The following is a 17,784-nucleotide window of genomic DNA, read 5'->3' as shown; positions in this document are numbered from 1 at the left end:
GTCATTGGCCAGTTAAGCAATGAAAGAACGTTCTATGGGGTGACAAATTACGCTACTCCACCTACAGATCAGATAGTCGTACCTGGGTGAGGAGGAGCCTGGTGAACACGCCTTTTACCTGCATGTGTTGTGCCAACAGTTAAGTACAGCGGAGGTCCTGTTATGGTCCGGGGATGCTTTACATGGCACGGTCTCGCTGCATTAGTTGCAGTGACAAGAACCATGAACACAGAGGTGAACCCTGACATTCTAGTCAATAATGTGCTGCTGACAATGTGGTAATACTCTGGGAATGGTCGGCCATACTTCCAACAAGACAACGCACCTTGTCACAAATCCAATACTGTTGTACGTTGGTTAGAGGATAAGGATGTTCCACGATTGGACCGTCTGCACAAAGTCCCAACCTGAACCTACTGAACATCTTTGGGATGAACTGTAACATTAGGTTAGGAAAATATGAACAGCGTCAATCTGCTTTGAGAGAACTTGTCAGACGTTTGCAGGATGAATGGAGGGAAATGCCAGCTGAAGTGTATCAGACATTAGCAGAAAATATGCCACGGAGAGAATGCAATGTCATTAGGGCCAAAGGAGCCCAACTAAGTATGACCATATGGGAATAAATACTTTTCATTCTTGCTCAGGTGTCCAATTACTTTTGTTGGGGTAGTATAGAATATAGGGAACTTCACTGTGTGCCTGCGTGGAGGACTCAGTAATCGCAGGGAATGCAAACCCAAATCTGTCAGCAGAATATAGGCTGCCGTTAGCAGAAGACAATACTCTGCCCATGAAGCAGCAGTCAATCACAATGAGGAATATCATAGGGAATAAGGTAAGCTAGCAGGTCATACCTCCATCATTCGAGCTGCCAGCTTGTGAGTGTGACAACAGTATATTGCCGATCCTCCACAGTATATTGCCGGTTTATAGCCCAGTAGGACAGTTCCAGTAAGGCAAACGTCTACAACGTGAACTTTTAAAGCAGAATAGAATTGGAACATTTCCAGAGAATAGAGATTTCACACCACAGACTTGCTGGTCAGGATTTTGGGCACACCTAAGGCACATCACACACCCAACCATTACAATGCGCTTGTATAGTGTTACCCTTTATCCCATGAAGGTACTTACCGGTATATAGATATCACCTGCCATCTGCATAGTGTTTACCAGGTTATAACAGCAAGATTCAAAGGGGTTCCTGTGTGTTTAAGGACATTTTATATACAATAGCCTTTAGGCTGGATTCAGACGAACGTATATCGGCTGGGTTTTCACGCCGAGCTGATATACGGTGTCCTCATCTGCAGGGGGGTGGGGGGGTGGTGGAAGAGCCAGGAGCAGGAACTGAGCTCCCACCCCCCTCTCCGACTCCTCTGCACTATTTGCAATGAAAGGAGGTGGGATCGGGTGGGGCTAAGTTCCGAGAATTAGCTCCACCCCGCCCCGCCTCTCCCCATTGCAAATAGTGCACTGCTCCTGGCTATTTCAGCCCCCATCCTGCAGAGAAAGACGATGTATATCGGCTGGGTGTGAAAACCCAGCCGATTTACGTTCGTCTGAATCCAGCCTTAGGGTGCATTCCCACGAACGTATATCGGCTCAGTTTTCACGCCGAGCCGATATACGCCGTCCTCGTGTGCAGGGGGGGAGGATGGAAGAGCCAGGAGCAGGAACTGAGCTCCCGCCCCCTCTCTGCCTCCTCTCCACCCCTCTGCACTATTTGCAATGGGGAGAGGCGGGGTGGGGGTGGGGCTAATTTGCAGCACTTAGCCCCCCCCCCCCCACCTCCTTTCATTGCAAATAGTGCAGAGGGGTGGAGAGGAGGCAGAGAGGGGGCAGTAGCTCAGTTCCTGCTCCTGGCTCTTCCATCCTCCTCCCCCCACCCCTGCACACGAGGACAACGTATATCGGCTCGGCGTGAAAACCGAGCCGATATACGTTCGTGGGAATGCACCCTTAGTTCCACTTCCCTTTTCTACACATAAAGACCCCATACACAGAGTTTAGTCATCCGAACAAACCAATCACAGTTGGGCCAGATGACTACAGAATGTATATGGGGGCAGCACAACTTTCCTCAGATAGATGATGCCAAGGAAAAAGGAACAATTGTTGAATTTCAACACCACAATCTTTTATTCCTTGGGATTTGATATTTTAAAAAAGGGACCTAATATGGGATTGACAAGGCAACTGTTAGGTGGATTCACAACTGGCTGAGTGATCGTACTCAAAGAGTGGTTGTAAATGGCTGAACATCCAAGTGGAAGAATATATCAAGTGGGGACCACAAGACTCTGTCCTAAGCCCAGTGTTGTTCAACATTTTTATAAATGATCTGGAGGAGGGAATTGAGGGGAAACTGATCAAATTTGCTGACAACACAAAGCTAGGAGGGATGGCTCACACTAGGGAAGAGAGAGAGAATATTCAAAAAGATCTAGAAAAGCTTGCACAGTGGGCAATGACTAACAGAATGGTATTTAACAAGGAGAAATGCAAAGTCCTACATCTGAGCAAGAAAAATGAAGAAAGCACATACAGAATGGGAGGAATTGAGCTAAGCAGCAGTGCATGTGAAAGAGGCTTGGGTATACTAATAGATCATAGACTGAACATGAGACAACAATGTGATGCAACAGCAAAAAAGGCAAACACAATTCTGGGATGTATTAAGAGAAGCATAGAGTCTAGATCACGTGAGGTCATTATCTCCTCTACTCTCCCTTAGTCAGACCTCATCTGGAATACTGGGTCCAGTTCTGGCACCCAACTTAAAAAAAGACATCGAGAAACTGCTCTATGAGGAACGGTTAAAGGATCTGGGAATGTTTAGCTTGCAAAAAAAGAAGGCTGAGAGGAGACTTAATAGCGGTCTACAAATATCTGAAGGTCTGTCACTGTGCAGAGGGATCAGCCCTATTCTCATTTGTACAAGGAAAGACTAGAAGCAATGCGATGAAACTGAAAGGGAGGAGACACAAATTAGATATTAGAAAAAACTTTCTGACAGTGAGGGTGATCAATGAGTGGAGCAGGTTACCACAGGAGGTGTTGAGTTCTCCTTCAATTGAAATGTTCAAACAGAAGCTGGACAAATATCTGTCTGGGATGATTTAGTGAATCCTGCACTGAGCAGGGGGTTGGACCCGATGACCCTGGAGGTCCCTTTCACCTCTATCATGCTATGATTCTAGATAAGTCTTCGCCAGAGCTGTACACCTGTGGCTTACCTCCCTAAATACATGAATGCTCAACGCAGCCAAACACTTGCATGTATTGGGAAACAGTTGTTGAAGGTGTATGCCGACTTAAGGCTAGAAGATGACTATATATTACCCTGCTTTCTGGTAGTATTTTAGGACTGTATGGCGAGATTACTAGACAATGTATGGATACTATATAAGCATTTTATGACAAGATCAAGAAAAGAGTAACAGGATCCCTACACGTTTTGTCGAGGACCCTCATCCCGCAGACCTCCATCTGAACCTACATGGTTGTGATCGCATTATACCACAGCCTATAAAAATACACTCTATAACATGCTGCCAGGACTATTTAAATCAGCAGCTGCGACAGGCACCAGCCTCCGACTCCCGGGGGTTAAAAAGCATACAACCTGACTTTAACCCCTTAGCGACATGGCCTATTTTGGTAATAAGGACATGACAATTTTGGGGGGGATTTTCATCTCCACTTTTTAAAAAAGCCATAACTTTTCAATTTTTCCATTGACATGGCCGTATGAGAGCTTCTTTTTTTATGTGTGGCAAACTGTAGTTTTTATTTGTACCATTTTTGGGTACATATAATTAGAGATGAGCGAGCGTACTCGGAAAAGCACTACTCGCTCGAGTAATGTGCTTTATCCGAGTATCGCTGTGCTCGTCCCTGAAGATTCGGGTGCCGCTGCGGCTGACAGGTGAGTCGCAGCGGGGAGCAGGGGAGAGCGGGCGGGAGAGAGGGAGAGAAAGATCTCCCCTCCGTTCCTCCCCGCTCTCCCCTGCAGCTCTTCAGGGACGAGCACAGCGATACTCGGATAAAGCAAATTACTCGAGCGAGTAGTCCTTTTCCGAGTACGCTCGCTCATCTCTACATATAATGTATTTTAAAACTTTTATCAATTTTCTGGGAGGGCAGGGAGAAAACAAATTCCGCCACAGTTTTTTTTTTTACAGCGTTACAGCATAAATGACATGATAGATTTTTTCTGCAGGTCGGTAGGATTAGAATACGAAAGTTATATATATATATTTTTAGGCTTTTCTACAATAAAAACCCTTTTTTTGTAATTTTTTTTTTTTACATCGTTACTAGAGATGAGCAAGCACCCAAATGCTCGGGGCCGCGTTATTCGAGTCAAGCTCTTCGTAAAATTCGAGAGCTCTACTCGAGTAACGAACCCCATTGACTACAATGGGAGACTCGAGCATTTTTGCATGTGGAACGCCAGGTGCCCAGCTTTTTTTTTTTTCCCCCTAGGTTCGTCTCTCTCTCCCCCCTACCAGACAAAATCTTTGCCATTGGCGCACGCTGCATCGCGGCGAGGAGGGGCCAAAACAGGCACGTCACAGCAGGGAGGAGCCAAAAGCTGTGGCGGGGTCGAACACGGCTTGATGCTCGATGGTGGTCGACCACCATCGAGTACGCTAATACTTGAACAAGCATCAAGCTCGCCAGAGTACGTTCGCTTAACTCTAATCGTTACATTCAAAGTCTCAAAAACGGTTTTATTTTTTCATGGATGAGGCCCACGAGCAGTAATTTATATTTGTACCATATTGGCGCACATACGGCCTCTATGATCACTTTTACTGCTTTTTTTTGGGAGGTAGGAAGGATGGGGGACGTTAAATTTCAACGGCTGATCATTTTGTTTACTAGGAGAAAACACACGGCCAGATCTGTTTGGCTGCGGCTTACCTCCCTAAACACACAAATGTTCAGCCGAGCCAAACGCTTGTGTGTATGGGGCAGCCGAGGGAAATAGTTGTCGGCTAAGTTATTGAATGTGTATGGGCAGCTTATAACGCTCATCTTCATTAATTCACGTGGAGCACAGAGTGCTCTGCTCCCCTTCTACAGTATTTGGTTTCCTGATGGAATCTCCACCTGCACTTATGATCTCCCTTTTATATAATTACTGGTACAAAGAACAAATAAAGGCGAGCCTGGGAACAGAAGTTAGGGGCTACAATTTCACCTTCAAATACATCAAAAGCTTTTATTTTTACAGATAAACTCCCAATAGTCTGTATGGCCCAAGAGTCCCAGAGACCTGTAGGCACTGTGAAACAGACTGGGACTATGTTGACTATATGGTGATCCTATGATCGGATCAACCCTTTCTTGGCAGCTCAACTCACTCCGTTGTTCCGTGTCGGTGGCGTATCGCCCGCACCTATTGAAACGGCAACAGGAAACGTCCTTCCTTTATCGAATGGAGAACCTGTCAGAGAATTCTAGAAAAAGCCAGAAATTCCTAAAACCTCGCCAGCCTCGGATTCTCTTCCACAATTCCCTTTATTCGTGGTATGGCATCTCCACCAGTTGGCTGCGCTCTACTCATTGCCCCTGGGCATTACCATTTTAATTTGCTGTTAATTCCAGGACGCCGTACATATGAGAAGGGGGATTTAGATACATTAAAACCAGGAACAAAACCGTAAAATAAAGTGACTTACAATCTGTTGTGGAGGAAGGACTTGGCCCACCAGACTACAGTCTACAAGGGAGGTGATGGTAGCAGGTGATCATGTTGTGGAGGTAGCAAGGTTACTTAGACTTTTCTGAAGAGGGAGGATTTTCAGATTCTTTTTGAAGCTTTTCAAGGTGGCGGCGAGTCTGATGTATTGGGGTAGTACGTTCCAGTATAGGGGATGCATGGGAGATGTTTTGGAGTGGATTGGGCGAGGAGCATACTAGAGGGGAGATATTGCAAGGACTGGAGGTTACATGTGGGAAGGTATTGGGATATTAGGTCAGAAACGTAAGGAGGGGACAGGTTGTATATAGATTTGGGGAGGTAGCGGGAGGACAGCTTGTGGATGGTCTTGCATGTCATTCATAGTATATAGACAGGAGCGGTCAATTACCCAGGCAGCAGAATGGAGAACAGATTGGAGGAGCACAAGAGTGCTGGATGGGAGGCCACAGAGAAAACATTGCCGTAGTCATGGGCGGATATGATGAGGGCAGGCACTAGCATATTTTTTTTTATTGCCTTAGCATTGAAGAGCATATCTAAAAGGTTTTTGAATTGGAGGCGACAGAGTTTGCATGGATTGTTTGAAGGACCCGGCAGAACCAAATGTCACAGATAGTGGGATTTGTAGGACTGGGGGAAGTATGGAGCCATTGATTGGTCTATGGGAAAAGTTGAGGGAAATGGAATATCGATGAGGCATTCCATTGTATACACGTTAGGAAGGAGGAAAAGGAGGATATGGCCAATAGTCACTTTAGGATTCTGGATAGTAGAGCAGTAACATCAGACCAATCAGTCCATGAATTGCATCAGCTTTACCTGGGGACACTATTTCAGAAGTCCTGTCCCTGGATAATAATACCCATCCCAACTCACTTCGTCATTACTGTTGGGATTCAGAACAGATTTGTGGCAGATTTTCACGAAGGCTGTGCAATTTATAAAGCCACATTTCTAGTTCCCTCGGGTAATGTCTTCCTGGGTGTGCCTGCTGGGCATATGTGGTGATATGGTGCAAAACCCTAATGGAACATTAAGGTAAAGTCGAGGAAAGGGTAGAGAAGAGTTAAGATACAACATAATTGTTGAATTTAGTCCGTATGCACCTCATTACCAAATCCTATACATATCAAGGAAAGGTCCTGAGAATTTTGAAAAAGTGTGATCTACCTGGTTAGCAACACCAGAAATGGGTATTTAAATCTGCCAACATTTACAGACCGCTGCTTCAAGCTTTAGGTTGGGCTGCGGGCCCTTGGACGTGCGGTACCGCCGACTTACCTCCTTTTACTTCCTCTTGTTTTAGGTTGTGGCTTAGGTTTTCTCGTTATGCATTGTGTGTATTACTAAGGCTGGATTCAGACGAACGTATATCAGCTGGGTTTTCACGCCCAGCTGATATGTCGTCTCCCTCTGCAGGGAAGGGGGGGGGGGGCTGGAAGAGCCAGGAGCAGTTCTCTGAGCTCCCGCCCCCTCTGCACTATTTGCAGAGGGGCACTATTTGGACAGGGGCGGGGCTAATTTTCAAAACTTAGCCCCACCCCCATCCAGCCTCCTTTCATTGCAAATAGTGCAGAGGGGCGGAGAGGAGGCAGAGGGGGCGGGAGCTCAGTTCTTGCTTCTGGCTCGTCCATTCCTCCCCGGCAGATGAGGACACCGTATATCGGCTTGGCGTGAAAACCGAGCTGGTATACGGTCGTCTGAATCCACCCTAAGGCTGACTAGCGGTCAGGTCCCATTATACGCTGCATGGACAACTTCTCTGGACTATTTGTGCACTCCATGCCAAGAATACCACTAGAATACGTTATTATGATGCCTTTACAAATACGCACAGTCTCTGCTGGTTTTGCTTGTAAACTTTTAATAAACAATAAAAAGTCTTTTAAAAAATAAATATTGGTTGGAGACGGCTGCAATATGGTCCATATTAAAAGGGGGTAACACTCAAGCCCCCTGCAGTTCTACTCAACTACTTCGATGGTGATCCAAATTTGGTTCCGCAGAATTATGGGTGGGGCACAGAATGAGGGTTTCAGTAATCCTTGCAGAACAGTGTTATGTTACTTGCCCCCACCATTGGGTGATCATACCCACCGCCGCCCCCCTCAGACAGCCCTTGGGTGAGCAGCAATTATGTGCAATGTAAAAAGAGCAGGAGTAAAATAAGACCATTTAATATTTCTCCCAAATACAAAATGATACATAAAACGGAAATACAAGATCAAATGACTCATTGATGCAATAAAACATTTATGCTCGTCAGTACGGACATTAGAAGATTGGAAATCAATCCCATAAATGAGATTTCAGCCATATCACATTACACCGCACAGATTCATCCTCTCCATTAGTAACTGCCTCAAAACACCCGGTCAAATTCTGATTGGTTTGTGGCTGGATTCCTCCCCTGATTGGCTGGTTGTTGGGGCATGTGACCACCTCTTCTCCGTGGAGGGGCCAAATATTCAAACATGGACTGGTTGTGAGTGGAAAGCATGTTTTTCAAGTCCGAGGGCATGGGGTCAGACCAGAAGAAGTCGTGGTTAAGTGCATCGTCACTATCAATTCTCTGTGCTGGGTCCAAGACAAGCAGCTTGTCTATAAGGTCTAGAGCATACGCATCTTTCACATAAGCCTTTAACCTTTCCTTTACTTTCCTCTTTTGACCTTTTGGCAGCTCAAGTTTTTGATAGAGTTCATATTTGTCCACATTTGGCCATACCTACAAAACAACGGAAAGAGGGTATTATTGGAATCTCAGGAAGTAACCCCCCATACTGGCCCTTCACACCCTCAACTCCAGGACAAGTCATGGAGCTCTTAACCCTTTCCAATCCACTGTCTGATGTCTAAAAACATTAGGATTCAAGGCTGTACAGCTCCGATGTTGGAAGACGTCCGTCGGGGTTCTCTTACTGTATAGCCTCTCTGCTGTTGGAGCCTATCCAACGTGCTACCTCATGCAGTACTGGCTTTAGCCAGCAGATAGCAGCGTTGTATAACAGCTGATAAAGAGTAAGGCCCCTAGGAAAACCGGGATACAAATTGGATTGGAAAGGGTTAAAAAGGTATTGCCTCAGTCGAAGGCCAATTTCACATTGGCAAGCGTGAAATCGGGCTGTGAAACTCAGCCTGATATTGCGCGTTTGGCGACGTGCGATTTTCCCGCAGATGCAAGGAGTTTGTCAAAAAATACCTCGCATCACTTCAGCCGCGCCAGTGGATCAGCAAGCGTTTCCCATTGCTTTTTAATGGGAAACCTTGCATCGCACGCCGTGCAAGGTTTTTCGCTGGCCCCATGGAAAACAATGGGCGGCGTGTGCCAAGAGCCAAACATAGGACACGCCGTGATGCTTTCACACAAATGGAATTATTCCACAAGATGCTGGAAATTCCGCAAAACAAGCTGCCGTGCGGGTACTGGAGCGCAATTCCACAGCGGCGTCTTGCGGAATAATTCCACTTGTGTGAAAGTATCCCAAAAAGGTTGATAAGCGATCCATAGCTTTCACCTGTATATTGAATATAAGTTAGATAGACGTAGGCTTTGTTCACACACTGCAGCTGAACCCAGTCTACACAGAAGTCGGCGTAGTCTTCTAATTGCGCAGTTTGACTATAAATGCGCATGCGGTGCTGCGGTATTAGCTGTAGTTCTGTGCAGCCATGTGTAGTCACACTGCTTTTAGTTGGGCTCAATTAGAAGCCCACACCAACTTCCATGTAGTGCAGTTTTGGCCCCTTCTTGGCCATTTGAACACATGTAGTGTCTGTGATGCTAGAAGGATAAGTCCATGATTGGCTTTGGGTATCCTGTGTACAAATCACAGCCAATACTAACCTCGGGTGTAATAGAGCCACACAACTGGCTGATGAGGGTCAGCTGATGTTGCTCTGTATTTCCCTGCATGATAGGGCTCCTCGTCCACATTTCTGCCATGATACAGCCAGCACCCCATAAGTCAATGGGTGGTCCATAAATCCGCTCACCTAGGAGGAAAAAAAAAAAAGTTATACCATCTACTAATGGCCAACATTCCATGAGCCTGTATTTGTCAATGGAACACGAGAACGGTCAAGCACGCAATCAAGTAGTGAAGTTGCTTCATAACACACTTAAAGTGGTTATCTCACCACAGCCAACATCTGGAACGCATCCTAAAGTGTTGGGCAGTGGAGGACGGGCATGTGCACCTCCGCACCATTCAAGGGGTTTTCCAGTACTTAGATATTAATGGTTCATCCTCAGAATATGTCAACGTCAGATCAGTGGGTGCCAACGGCGGCCTCTTCTCTGGCCTGTGATGTTATATCACTCACATGGCCTGACAGCAGCTCAGTCCGATTCAAACGAATGTGACTGAGCTGCAACACCAGGCACAACCACTATGAAATATATGGCGCTGTGCCTGGCATGCAGTGAAGTGACAAATCTTTTACATTAAACAGATGTGCTGGCAATGACTAGATGAGATTGGCTCTCTACTAGGCCTTCACTGGGGCCAATTCAAACTATTAGGAATTATTCTGCAATACATACTGTAAGATGGGGCTTAATCTGCCACTGCATGTGAAGGCACCCTAAGGGCTAATGCCCATGGCCGGATTTCTGCCGCGTTTTACGTGCGAATACGCGTTTCTGCCCGCTGCCAGCACGTCATGTGCGCTGGCCTGGCAGATAGAATTCACACAGCGGGTCAGAGAGGCGAGTATGGGAGTATTGGGGAGGGTGCCATGGCGGACTCCGCTGCGAAATTCCGCTAACGGAGTCCGTTACGGCTGTGGGCATGAGGCCTTAGGGGATGAACAACTGTTCACAGGCAGTTTCATCACTGCTGGCGGCACCCCCCCCATTCACACAGGGAGATGTGCTGCCAACAGTAATGGTGTCACATAAAAGATACAATCGTGGATGGAAGTTTACTACATCTTTACCTAGAAGCAGCTCAGGGGGTCGGTACCAAAGTGTGACCACACGATTGGTGTATCTGTTGGGTTGGCTGTTTTTGGCAAGGCTAAATGCCCTTGCTAGCCCGAAGTCAGCAAGTTTCAGGACCCCGTCTCTGGTGATCAGCACATTCGCAGCTTTCATGTCTCGGTGAAGAATCTATTTAAAAAGGGAAGGGGGGGAAAAAAGTCTAATTAACAAGAGGAATTGAAGAACACGTTCATCACCGTCACTCAGCGGCAGCTCTACTGAACTCTACGCAATCCAATAGACGACTGCATTGGGAAACCCCCGGGGGATAAGTGCAGGCAGCGCAGCTCACCTTGTTCCTGTGGATGTAGTAGAGGCCATTGAGGAGCATCTGCATGACCTTCTTGATCTCGGAGAGCGTGAACTTGACGTGTGTGTTGCTCAGCAGCCCCGCTAAGTCGTGCTCACAGAAATCAAACACCAAGAAGATGCTTCCCTTGTATCTATTATACTGGTTCGCTGTGGGAGAAACTAGGTGGGCAAGAGAGTCTCGGAAAGGTTCTGACACTCACAGCAGAAGCTTATACATGGAGCATTACATAAAGTGTACCCACCGCCTACACACATGGCATGGAGGTCGTGCCAGCAACGGTACAACGATAGGCACATTCTGTACCGTACCGGCATAACCTGAAAATGGTTGTGGTAGGCGACAGATGCACTTTAATATACGGCAAAACTAACCAAGACCAACGTGTTCTTCTTGCGGGGAGACAGTAGGCATAACGTATTGTCTCCCCATGTGTTGTGCAATCGGTTCCCTTAATGCAGTGATGGCGCATTGCTAGACCATCGTATAGTCCTGCATCTGCAGAGCCCATTCTCTGCTCCTATAGGATATCACAAATAGGTCCCAACCCGGTGCAGCCCAGTAATTACAGGGCTGTTGGCTACTTGTCTTTGGTCTTGATTAGGTTTGTTACTTATTTAAACCCTCTCAGTGCCAGGGCGCAGAAGAAAGGAAGGCACAGACTCCCACATTCCACTACAACACAGAATTACACCACTACCCAGAAAGTGATTGAAAGGGTTAAAGGGGTTGGCCGCTTGATAAGCCATTTGTGACTTCTCCTATAAGTCATACTGTAGTAGATTGGTGGGGGTCCATTACCTGGGAGCCCTGACAAAGAGCCCTTTGCCAGGCCACTGTGCTTGTGCAGGAAGCAGACAGCTCCTATCTTACTGTGATGGCCAGGCTTGGTACTGCATGCAAAGTTCAATGAGAACATGACCTGCAATACCAAACCTGGCCACTATAGTAGGAATGGAGCAGTCTACTTTCTGAGCAATTCAATTCAGTAGACCTCACGAACAGCAAGGGGCCCGGGCAACGAACCCCGGCCAATCTACTAGTGATGATTATCTTGAGGCCATGAACAGTTTACAGCCGGACAACCCCTTTAATATCAGATAGAATAAAGGGCAGTCAGCATGCAGAGACATGCAGGTTGTAGTAGTGACATTACACAGGACGCATAAGGCATTCGGATTTACATTTCACAGCATGCAGAGGCCTCAACGTTTTCCTAAAGCTGTAATAACTTGCATAGTGCTGGACTTTCTGTGGATCTTCACTGCGAAATCTGCAAGGAACCCCCCACATGTATAAAGTCAGAAAGTTTTGACTTCCGGACTGTATACACGATTCTGACTGTATCCGATAAATTCACCAAGTTTCCCCAAAGTGAACACATAAAGGGTTAACGTGACTTAGATAGTGATGGTGACTGATCCTAAGGATGTGTCACCAATACAATGGGACTCCTGGCATACTCGCCAATCAGATGCTTGAAGACATTGTGCTGCTGCCTCTCCATTGTATACCAGGCACAGTGCTGTACATTTTGTACTGGTGGCATTTAGTATTGCAGCTCAATCTATTCACTTTAATAGGATGGCGCTGCAGTAAGGCCATGTGACTCACGAACGTAATGCCATGTGCTGAGAGGCGGCAGCTCGTTCATACAGCTGATCGGTGTCAGTCATACCCCCACCCATCTGATATTACTATCCAGATCCTGGACAACTCCTGTAATCTACACCCAGCTGCAGGCTGTTTTCTAATAGTACCTTAGGAGAAAGCAAGCAGCAGGACTTTTCCCAGGACTGCCACTTATCCCCCTTTATTAAGACCATATTTACGCGGGCGCAGGCGATATCAGCATGAGAAACTCAGACTGATGTCGTAAAACGTATCACTGCACGTGCGATTTTCAAGCGCGTGTAAATGGCATGTTTCAATACTAAAAATTGACAAATCCATTGAAGAGATGGATATAATTTATGAGTGTGATGCGATTTTTTCCGACTACAGGACATCAGGGGCCTCTCCAGCATATCCCATACCGCAGTACTGGCTCTAGCCAGCAGATGGCGCCATTGTAAAATGCAGAAAGAGAAAGCCCCCTAGGAAACTCTGAATTCAAAATTGGCTTGCAAAGAGTTAACAAAGATAGGACATGCGTGTGTAACTCATATGTCGGCTTCGTGGTGCGCATAAAGATAGAACCTGACCCATCTTTGCTGCGTGCTTTACATACACTCCTATGGGAGCTGGAAAGCACCCCGCACCTTGGATCGTGGGAACAGGCTATTTCAAAGTAGCTGGAAGTGACCCGTTCATGTGATCTTTAGAGCAGTATGGCCGCGAGCTTTGCAGTGTGAAAGAGCCCATAGGCTCGTTTCAAGAGAGAGCTACATCCGATGAGGTTAGGAGATGGACGGAAATCTTACGTGAAAATAACGCATATTTTTGGACTACTCTTGTTCAAGAATCGCCCATTATTTCCCATGGGTGCATGGAGAAAAAAAAACAAAAAAACGCATCACACACATACATACAAGTGCGATTCGTTTTTTTCTATTTTAACTAATAGAACATCCGATTTTTTTTTCACGCTCTGGATGTGTTTCTCGCAAAATGCATCGCAGTTGCAGGGAAAAACAAAGAAAAAAAAAAGTTTTACAAGTGCGATATCGGTTCCATTTTCTCAGACTGATCTTGCGCTCACCTGTGTAAATACGACCCAATGACTAGAACTATAATCAATACACAGCGCTGGGATTTTGCCCGCATTCTCTCTCTTAAAGGGCAGAAGCTGGTGAGTTTATGGTACCAACGTGCGGGGCGGAGGCGTCACATAATGGTGATCACAGAACACGAGGTTCCCATAAAGCAACCACCTTTGAGAACGAGGACCAGCGGCAGCATCTCAAGTCCTGTATATTGAGAAGATCAGTGAGGGTAAGGGAACTATTAAATTGCGTAAGTAGTGGCGCCCAATACATCAGCTCAGTCATTTCTTCCACTGTTCTCCCCAAAATGCATTTTCTAAGGAGCTTCTGTACAACACAAATGCACTAAGGCATACATGAATGGCTTGCACCAGCAGCGGTCCTAGTCATCCACTATGGGAAGTGCAAGAGGCACATCACGCTGACCGGGTTAGTACTGCAGGCATAGCTCCCATGACATTCATCACGAGCTGCGCCTGCAATACCAACCCTGGCCACCATGCTGTGGTCAGCACTTTCTGCTTCCTGTGGTGACCACAGGGGCAGCAGCCCTAGAAATCAGTGGACTGGCAGGAATCCTCACTGATCATCTATTGATGATCGTAATTGCTCCTTTAAAATCAACAAGCCATGGAATATTAACCCCTAAGGATCTGGTCCTTTTTTGGGGGGGGGGGGGGGGGGGGGGGGAGATAAAATAATTTGGGGAGGGGTGGTTGTTCTTATGGAATACAGAGTGCAGTAAAAGCAATATGTTGACTTTTTCTGTAAGCAATTATGATTATGGTGATAGCAAGTTTAGATTGTTTTTGTTGTACTACTTCAACATTAAAGTTAGTTGGTTGCCAACTTCTGACCCCCATATAAAAAAAAAAAAAAAAAAAAAGGAGGGGGGGGTGTACGTAGGGACAGCAGTGATTGGTGGCGTATCAGGCCGTCGATACTGACGAGGATTGTTGAGAACAGGGCGGTTTGGAGGAGAACAGAAGAAATAATTGATAGCTTATGTTAAATGGGGCAGTGCTACAGATTATTAAAGAGACCCTCCAGTTTGAGACAAACGAACACAGCCGCACCGATTCTCTGACTACCTTAAGCACCCTCTACATAGGTAGCCCAAGACGCTACACACTGCTCTGATTGGCCAGCACTGCTCACGTGAGCAGCCCTGGCCAATGAAGCAGCACGTAGGGTCTTAGACTACTAATGAAAAGTCTTCTCCGACTACCGGATGCAGTGCTGCCGCCATCTTGCTTGTCCGGGACCGAAGGGGCGCTTTAATAGTTGAGCAGAATTTCATTTTAAAATATTTTCTAGAAAAATCAGCAGACCCCAAAACACCCTTTAACTGCTGGCACCGAGTAGGGTCCATCTAGTACCCAGCTAGTGATCATGCTCACTGGTCACACCTTGTTGCCAAGCACTACACATGCAGATATTCGGAGCGCCGCGCGTTTACATGCACAGAATATTCTGTACCTTTTGTCCTGCAGATCTCGATGAGATTCACCACGTTTTCATGTTTTAGGAGCTGAAGAATTTTAATTTCACGTAGAGCGGTGATCGGGAACTGCGGAGACGAGAGAAAAGACATCGCTATAATCATTATGGCCGCGGGCGTCACCCAGGAAGAAATACGGTAAACTCTACAAATTAAAGGTTCTTTTAAGATGGCGCAATTACTGAACATTCATTCGCCCTGCGTCAAAGAGCTGACAATCCGCTCATGCGTCAACTGATCGCATGTGTGAGGGGGATGTACAGCCCATTCACAAACAATCATAGCAGCAATCGTTCATTCCTCTAAGCCGATCCTTGGACTCTAAAACAGATTTAACCCAATAATTGCCGGGAGGAGAAGGCAGAAGTGGTTTTTAACTGCTTTTGCAGGTTACATAGGGCACAATGTATAGTATAGAGGAAGCACCATTTCCGCTATTCAACCTGACGATCACATGATCGCCGAGTGTGCCTTGACATGACAGACCCAGAATCAGCTCTGGCAATGACTACTGTCACTATAGGGGAGAAAGGGATGCTTCCCCCCTGCACCTGGGGCTCCCGCGGATGCTTCCCCCCTGCACCTGGGGCTCCCGCGGATGCTTCCCCCCTGCACCTGGGGCTCCCGCGGATGCTTCCCCCCTGCACCTGGGGCTCCCGCGGATGCTTCCCCCCTGCACCTGGGGCTCCCGCGGATGCTTCCCCCCTGCACCTGGGGCTCCCGCGGATGCTTCCCCCCTGCACCTGGGGCTCCCGCGGATGCTTCCCCCCTGCACCTGGAGCTCCCGCGGATGCTTCCCCCTGCACCTGGAGCTCCCGCGGATGCTTCCCCCTGCACTTGGAGCTCCCGCGAATGCTCCCCCCTGCACTTGGAGCTCCCGCGGATGCTCCCCCTGCACCTGGGGCTCCCATGGATGCTTCCGCGGATTTACGCTGCGGGAGGTCTCCATTAATAGATCGCGGAATTCCGCGATCACCCGCAGGCACTATCGTGCTTTTAATCGCGGTACTCTTGCGGCGTAAATCCACCGGTGTAACCCGCAACGCTTGTGGGCATGAGCCCTTAAAGGGTTAAACCAGCACTGATTTGCATGCGTGTTGAGCGACGCTACTTCTATACAAGCTGAATTCTCAGCCCGCAAATCGACATTCTTCCAAGACGTTACAGGTAAACGCACAGAAGATCCAAGTGCAGATTCGCCACTCACCCCTTCTTTCTCGTTTTCCATCAGGACTTTCTTTAGCGCCACTTTCTTCCCCGTCTGTCTGTGTTTGGCCTTAAAGACTTCACTAAAGAGAGAGAATACAAGCAGCGGGTCAGGGGGTCACATACTTATACATGATGGCACAACCTGCAAGCTCCACCGCCACAGGGGACAATGGCACTACAGCAGGGTACCATTTATATACTGCGATCTCCAACTACAACTCCCAGCATGCCCTGACAGCCAGAGGCCAGAAGTAGTGGCTTAGTAAGAGCTGGGCTACGCACTGACGGCATCCACTGAAGTCAACAGAAGCCGTCCGTCCTGCTGCCCTCCCGCAGTGAGCACTGCAGAAGTATCGCGGGATCCGCGTCGCCGGCTAGTGCCCGCAGGCACATCAGTCGCGCAGAAAGGCGACGCCGCCGGAGAGGTACGCAGGGGGTCACCGGGTCAAACTCCGCCGCGGAATTCCGCATGCTGGGTCCGACCCGCCCATGTGTAAGAGGCCTTAATAGGCAGAGATGCACAGTGCCTCCTTCAGAAGGCCCCCGGTTGCCATGACAACCGTACAGTACGTTCCAAACTCATCACAAGGGAGTTGTCCAGCAACTCCGTGCTGGTTTGGTCATTTAAAATGACGGCAGCATTTAAAGGGTTAACAGCTGTGATCGGTGCGAAGCTGTCAAACACAACTTACATGGACTGTGTGCAGCGGGCTCGGCTCTGGATGCCGCACCTGGGGAGTACGTATACCTCCTGGGGTGTGAAGGGGTTAAAGGATGCTGCCTGGAGAACTCCACCAAGGCGCGGGCACAACCCGGGCACCACAGGGTCCTTCACTCAGCAGGTGGAAGGTAGACCCCCAGCGCCCACCTGCTCTATGGTCTCACAAGACTAGAGTAGTCACAACCAATCACAGCGCTGCTCAGCATCTATGAACGACAGCTCACACCTGATTGGCTGACACAGATCCCGTCATCTCCATGGAAACCGCCCCATTCCTTACCCGAACGTCCCCTGACCGATCTTGGCCAGCCGCTCGTACTTGGAGACCTCATCGCAGTAAGGAAACTCCAGCCCGTCGTAGTTCTTCAACATTGCCGAGCCCGAGGCGGAGGAGGGAGGAGGCTCAGACCCGGACGGGCCGCGAGTATCCGCCTCCGGGCACAGGCCGCCCGCGCCCGGCCTCTCCCGGTGCTGAGCGGAGGGGTTCAGGCTGGAGGCCGGCAGGGCGAGGAGGTCTACGGGAGAGGAAGCGGCTTTTCTGCTCACTAGCGGCATAAAACACGGCGGAAGGTACGGCACAACCCAGAGCGGAAGTGGGGCAGCAGGGAAGGGTGGGAGAGCGCCGGAAAAGGTGGAGC

General features: G+C 48.0%; 2 protein-coding genes across 3 annotated transcripts in view; one reads left to right on the top strand and one right to left on the bottom strand.

Moving 5' to 3' along the window:
* Positions 1–7,880: 7,880 nt before the first annotated feature.
* CDK9 (cyclin dependent kinase 9) lies at positions 7,881–17,701 on the bottom strand. 2 transcript variants are annotated; one of them, XM_066580573.1, is made up of 7 exons: positions 17,427–17,701; positions 16,424–16,505; positions 15,195–15,285; positions 10,993–11,171; positions 10,658–10,829; positions 9,564–9,712; positions 7,881–8,444 (listed from the first exon to the last, which is right to left on the bottom strand). In XM_066580573.1, the coding sequence occupies exons 1-7, from the start codon at positions 17,699–17,701 to the stop codon at positions 8,082–8,084; spliced, it is 1,311 nt and encodes a 436-aa protein (XP_066436670.1). In that variant the 3' UTR covers positions 7,881–8,081. The 2 variants fall into 2 exon arrangements, with proteins under 2 accessions (XP_066436670.1, XP_066436671.1); XM_066580574.1 differs by having other exon boundaries at positions 10,993–11,159.
* SH2D3C (SH2 domain containing 3C) overlaps positions 17,606–17,784 on the top strand; it is a 78,247-nt gene continuing 78,068 nt past the window's right edge. The window contains exon 1 of the mRNA XM_066580569.1: positions 17,606–17,716. The gene's annotated coding sequence lies outside the window, so the exon portion shown is untranslated. The remainder of the gene's footprint in view (positions 17,717–17,784) is intronic.

This window comes from Eleutherodactylus coqui, chromosome 10 (assembly GCF_035609145.1).
Source record: "Eleutherodactylus coqui strain aEleCoq1 chromosome 10, aEleCoq1.hap1, whole genome shotgun sequence".
Lineage (NCBI taxonomy): Eukaryota > Metazoa > Chordata > Amphibia > Anura > Eleutherodactylidae > Eleutherodactylus > Eleutherodactylus coqui.
Note: the sequence above shows the minus strand (reverse complement) of the source record. Positions and strands in the feature narration are given on the sequence as shown.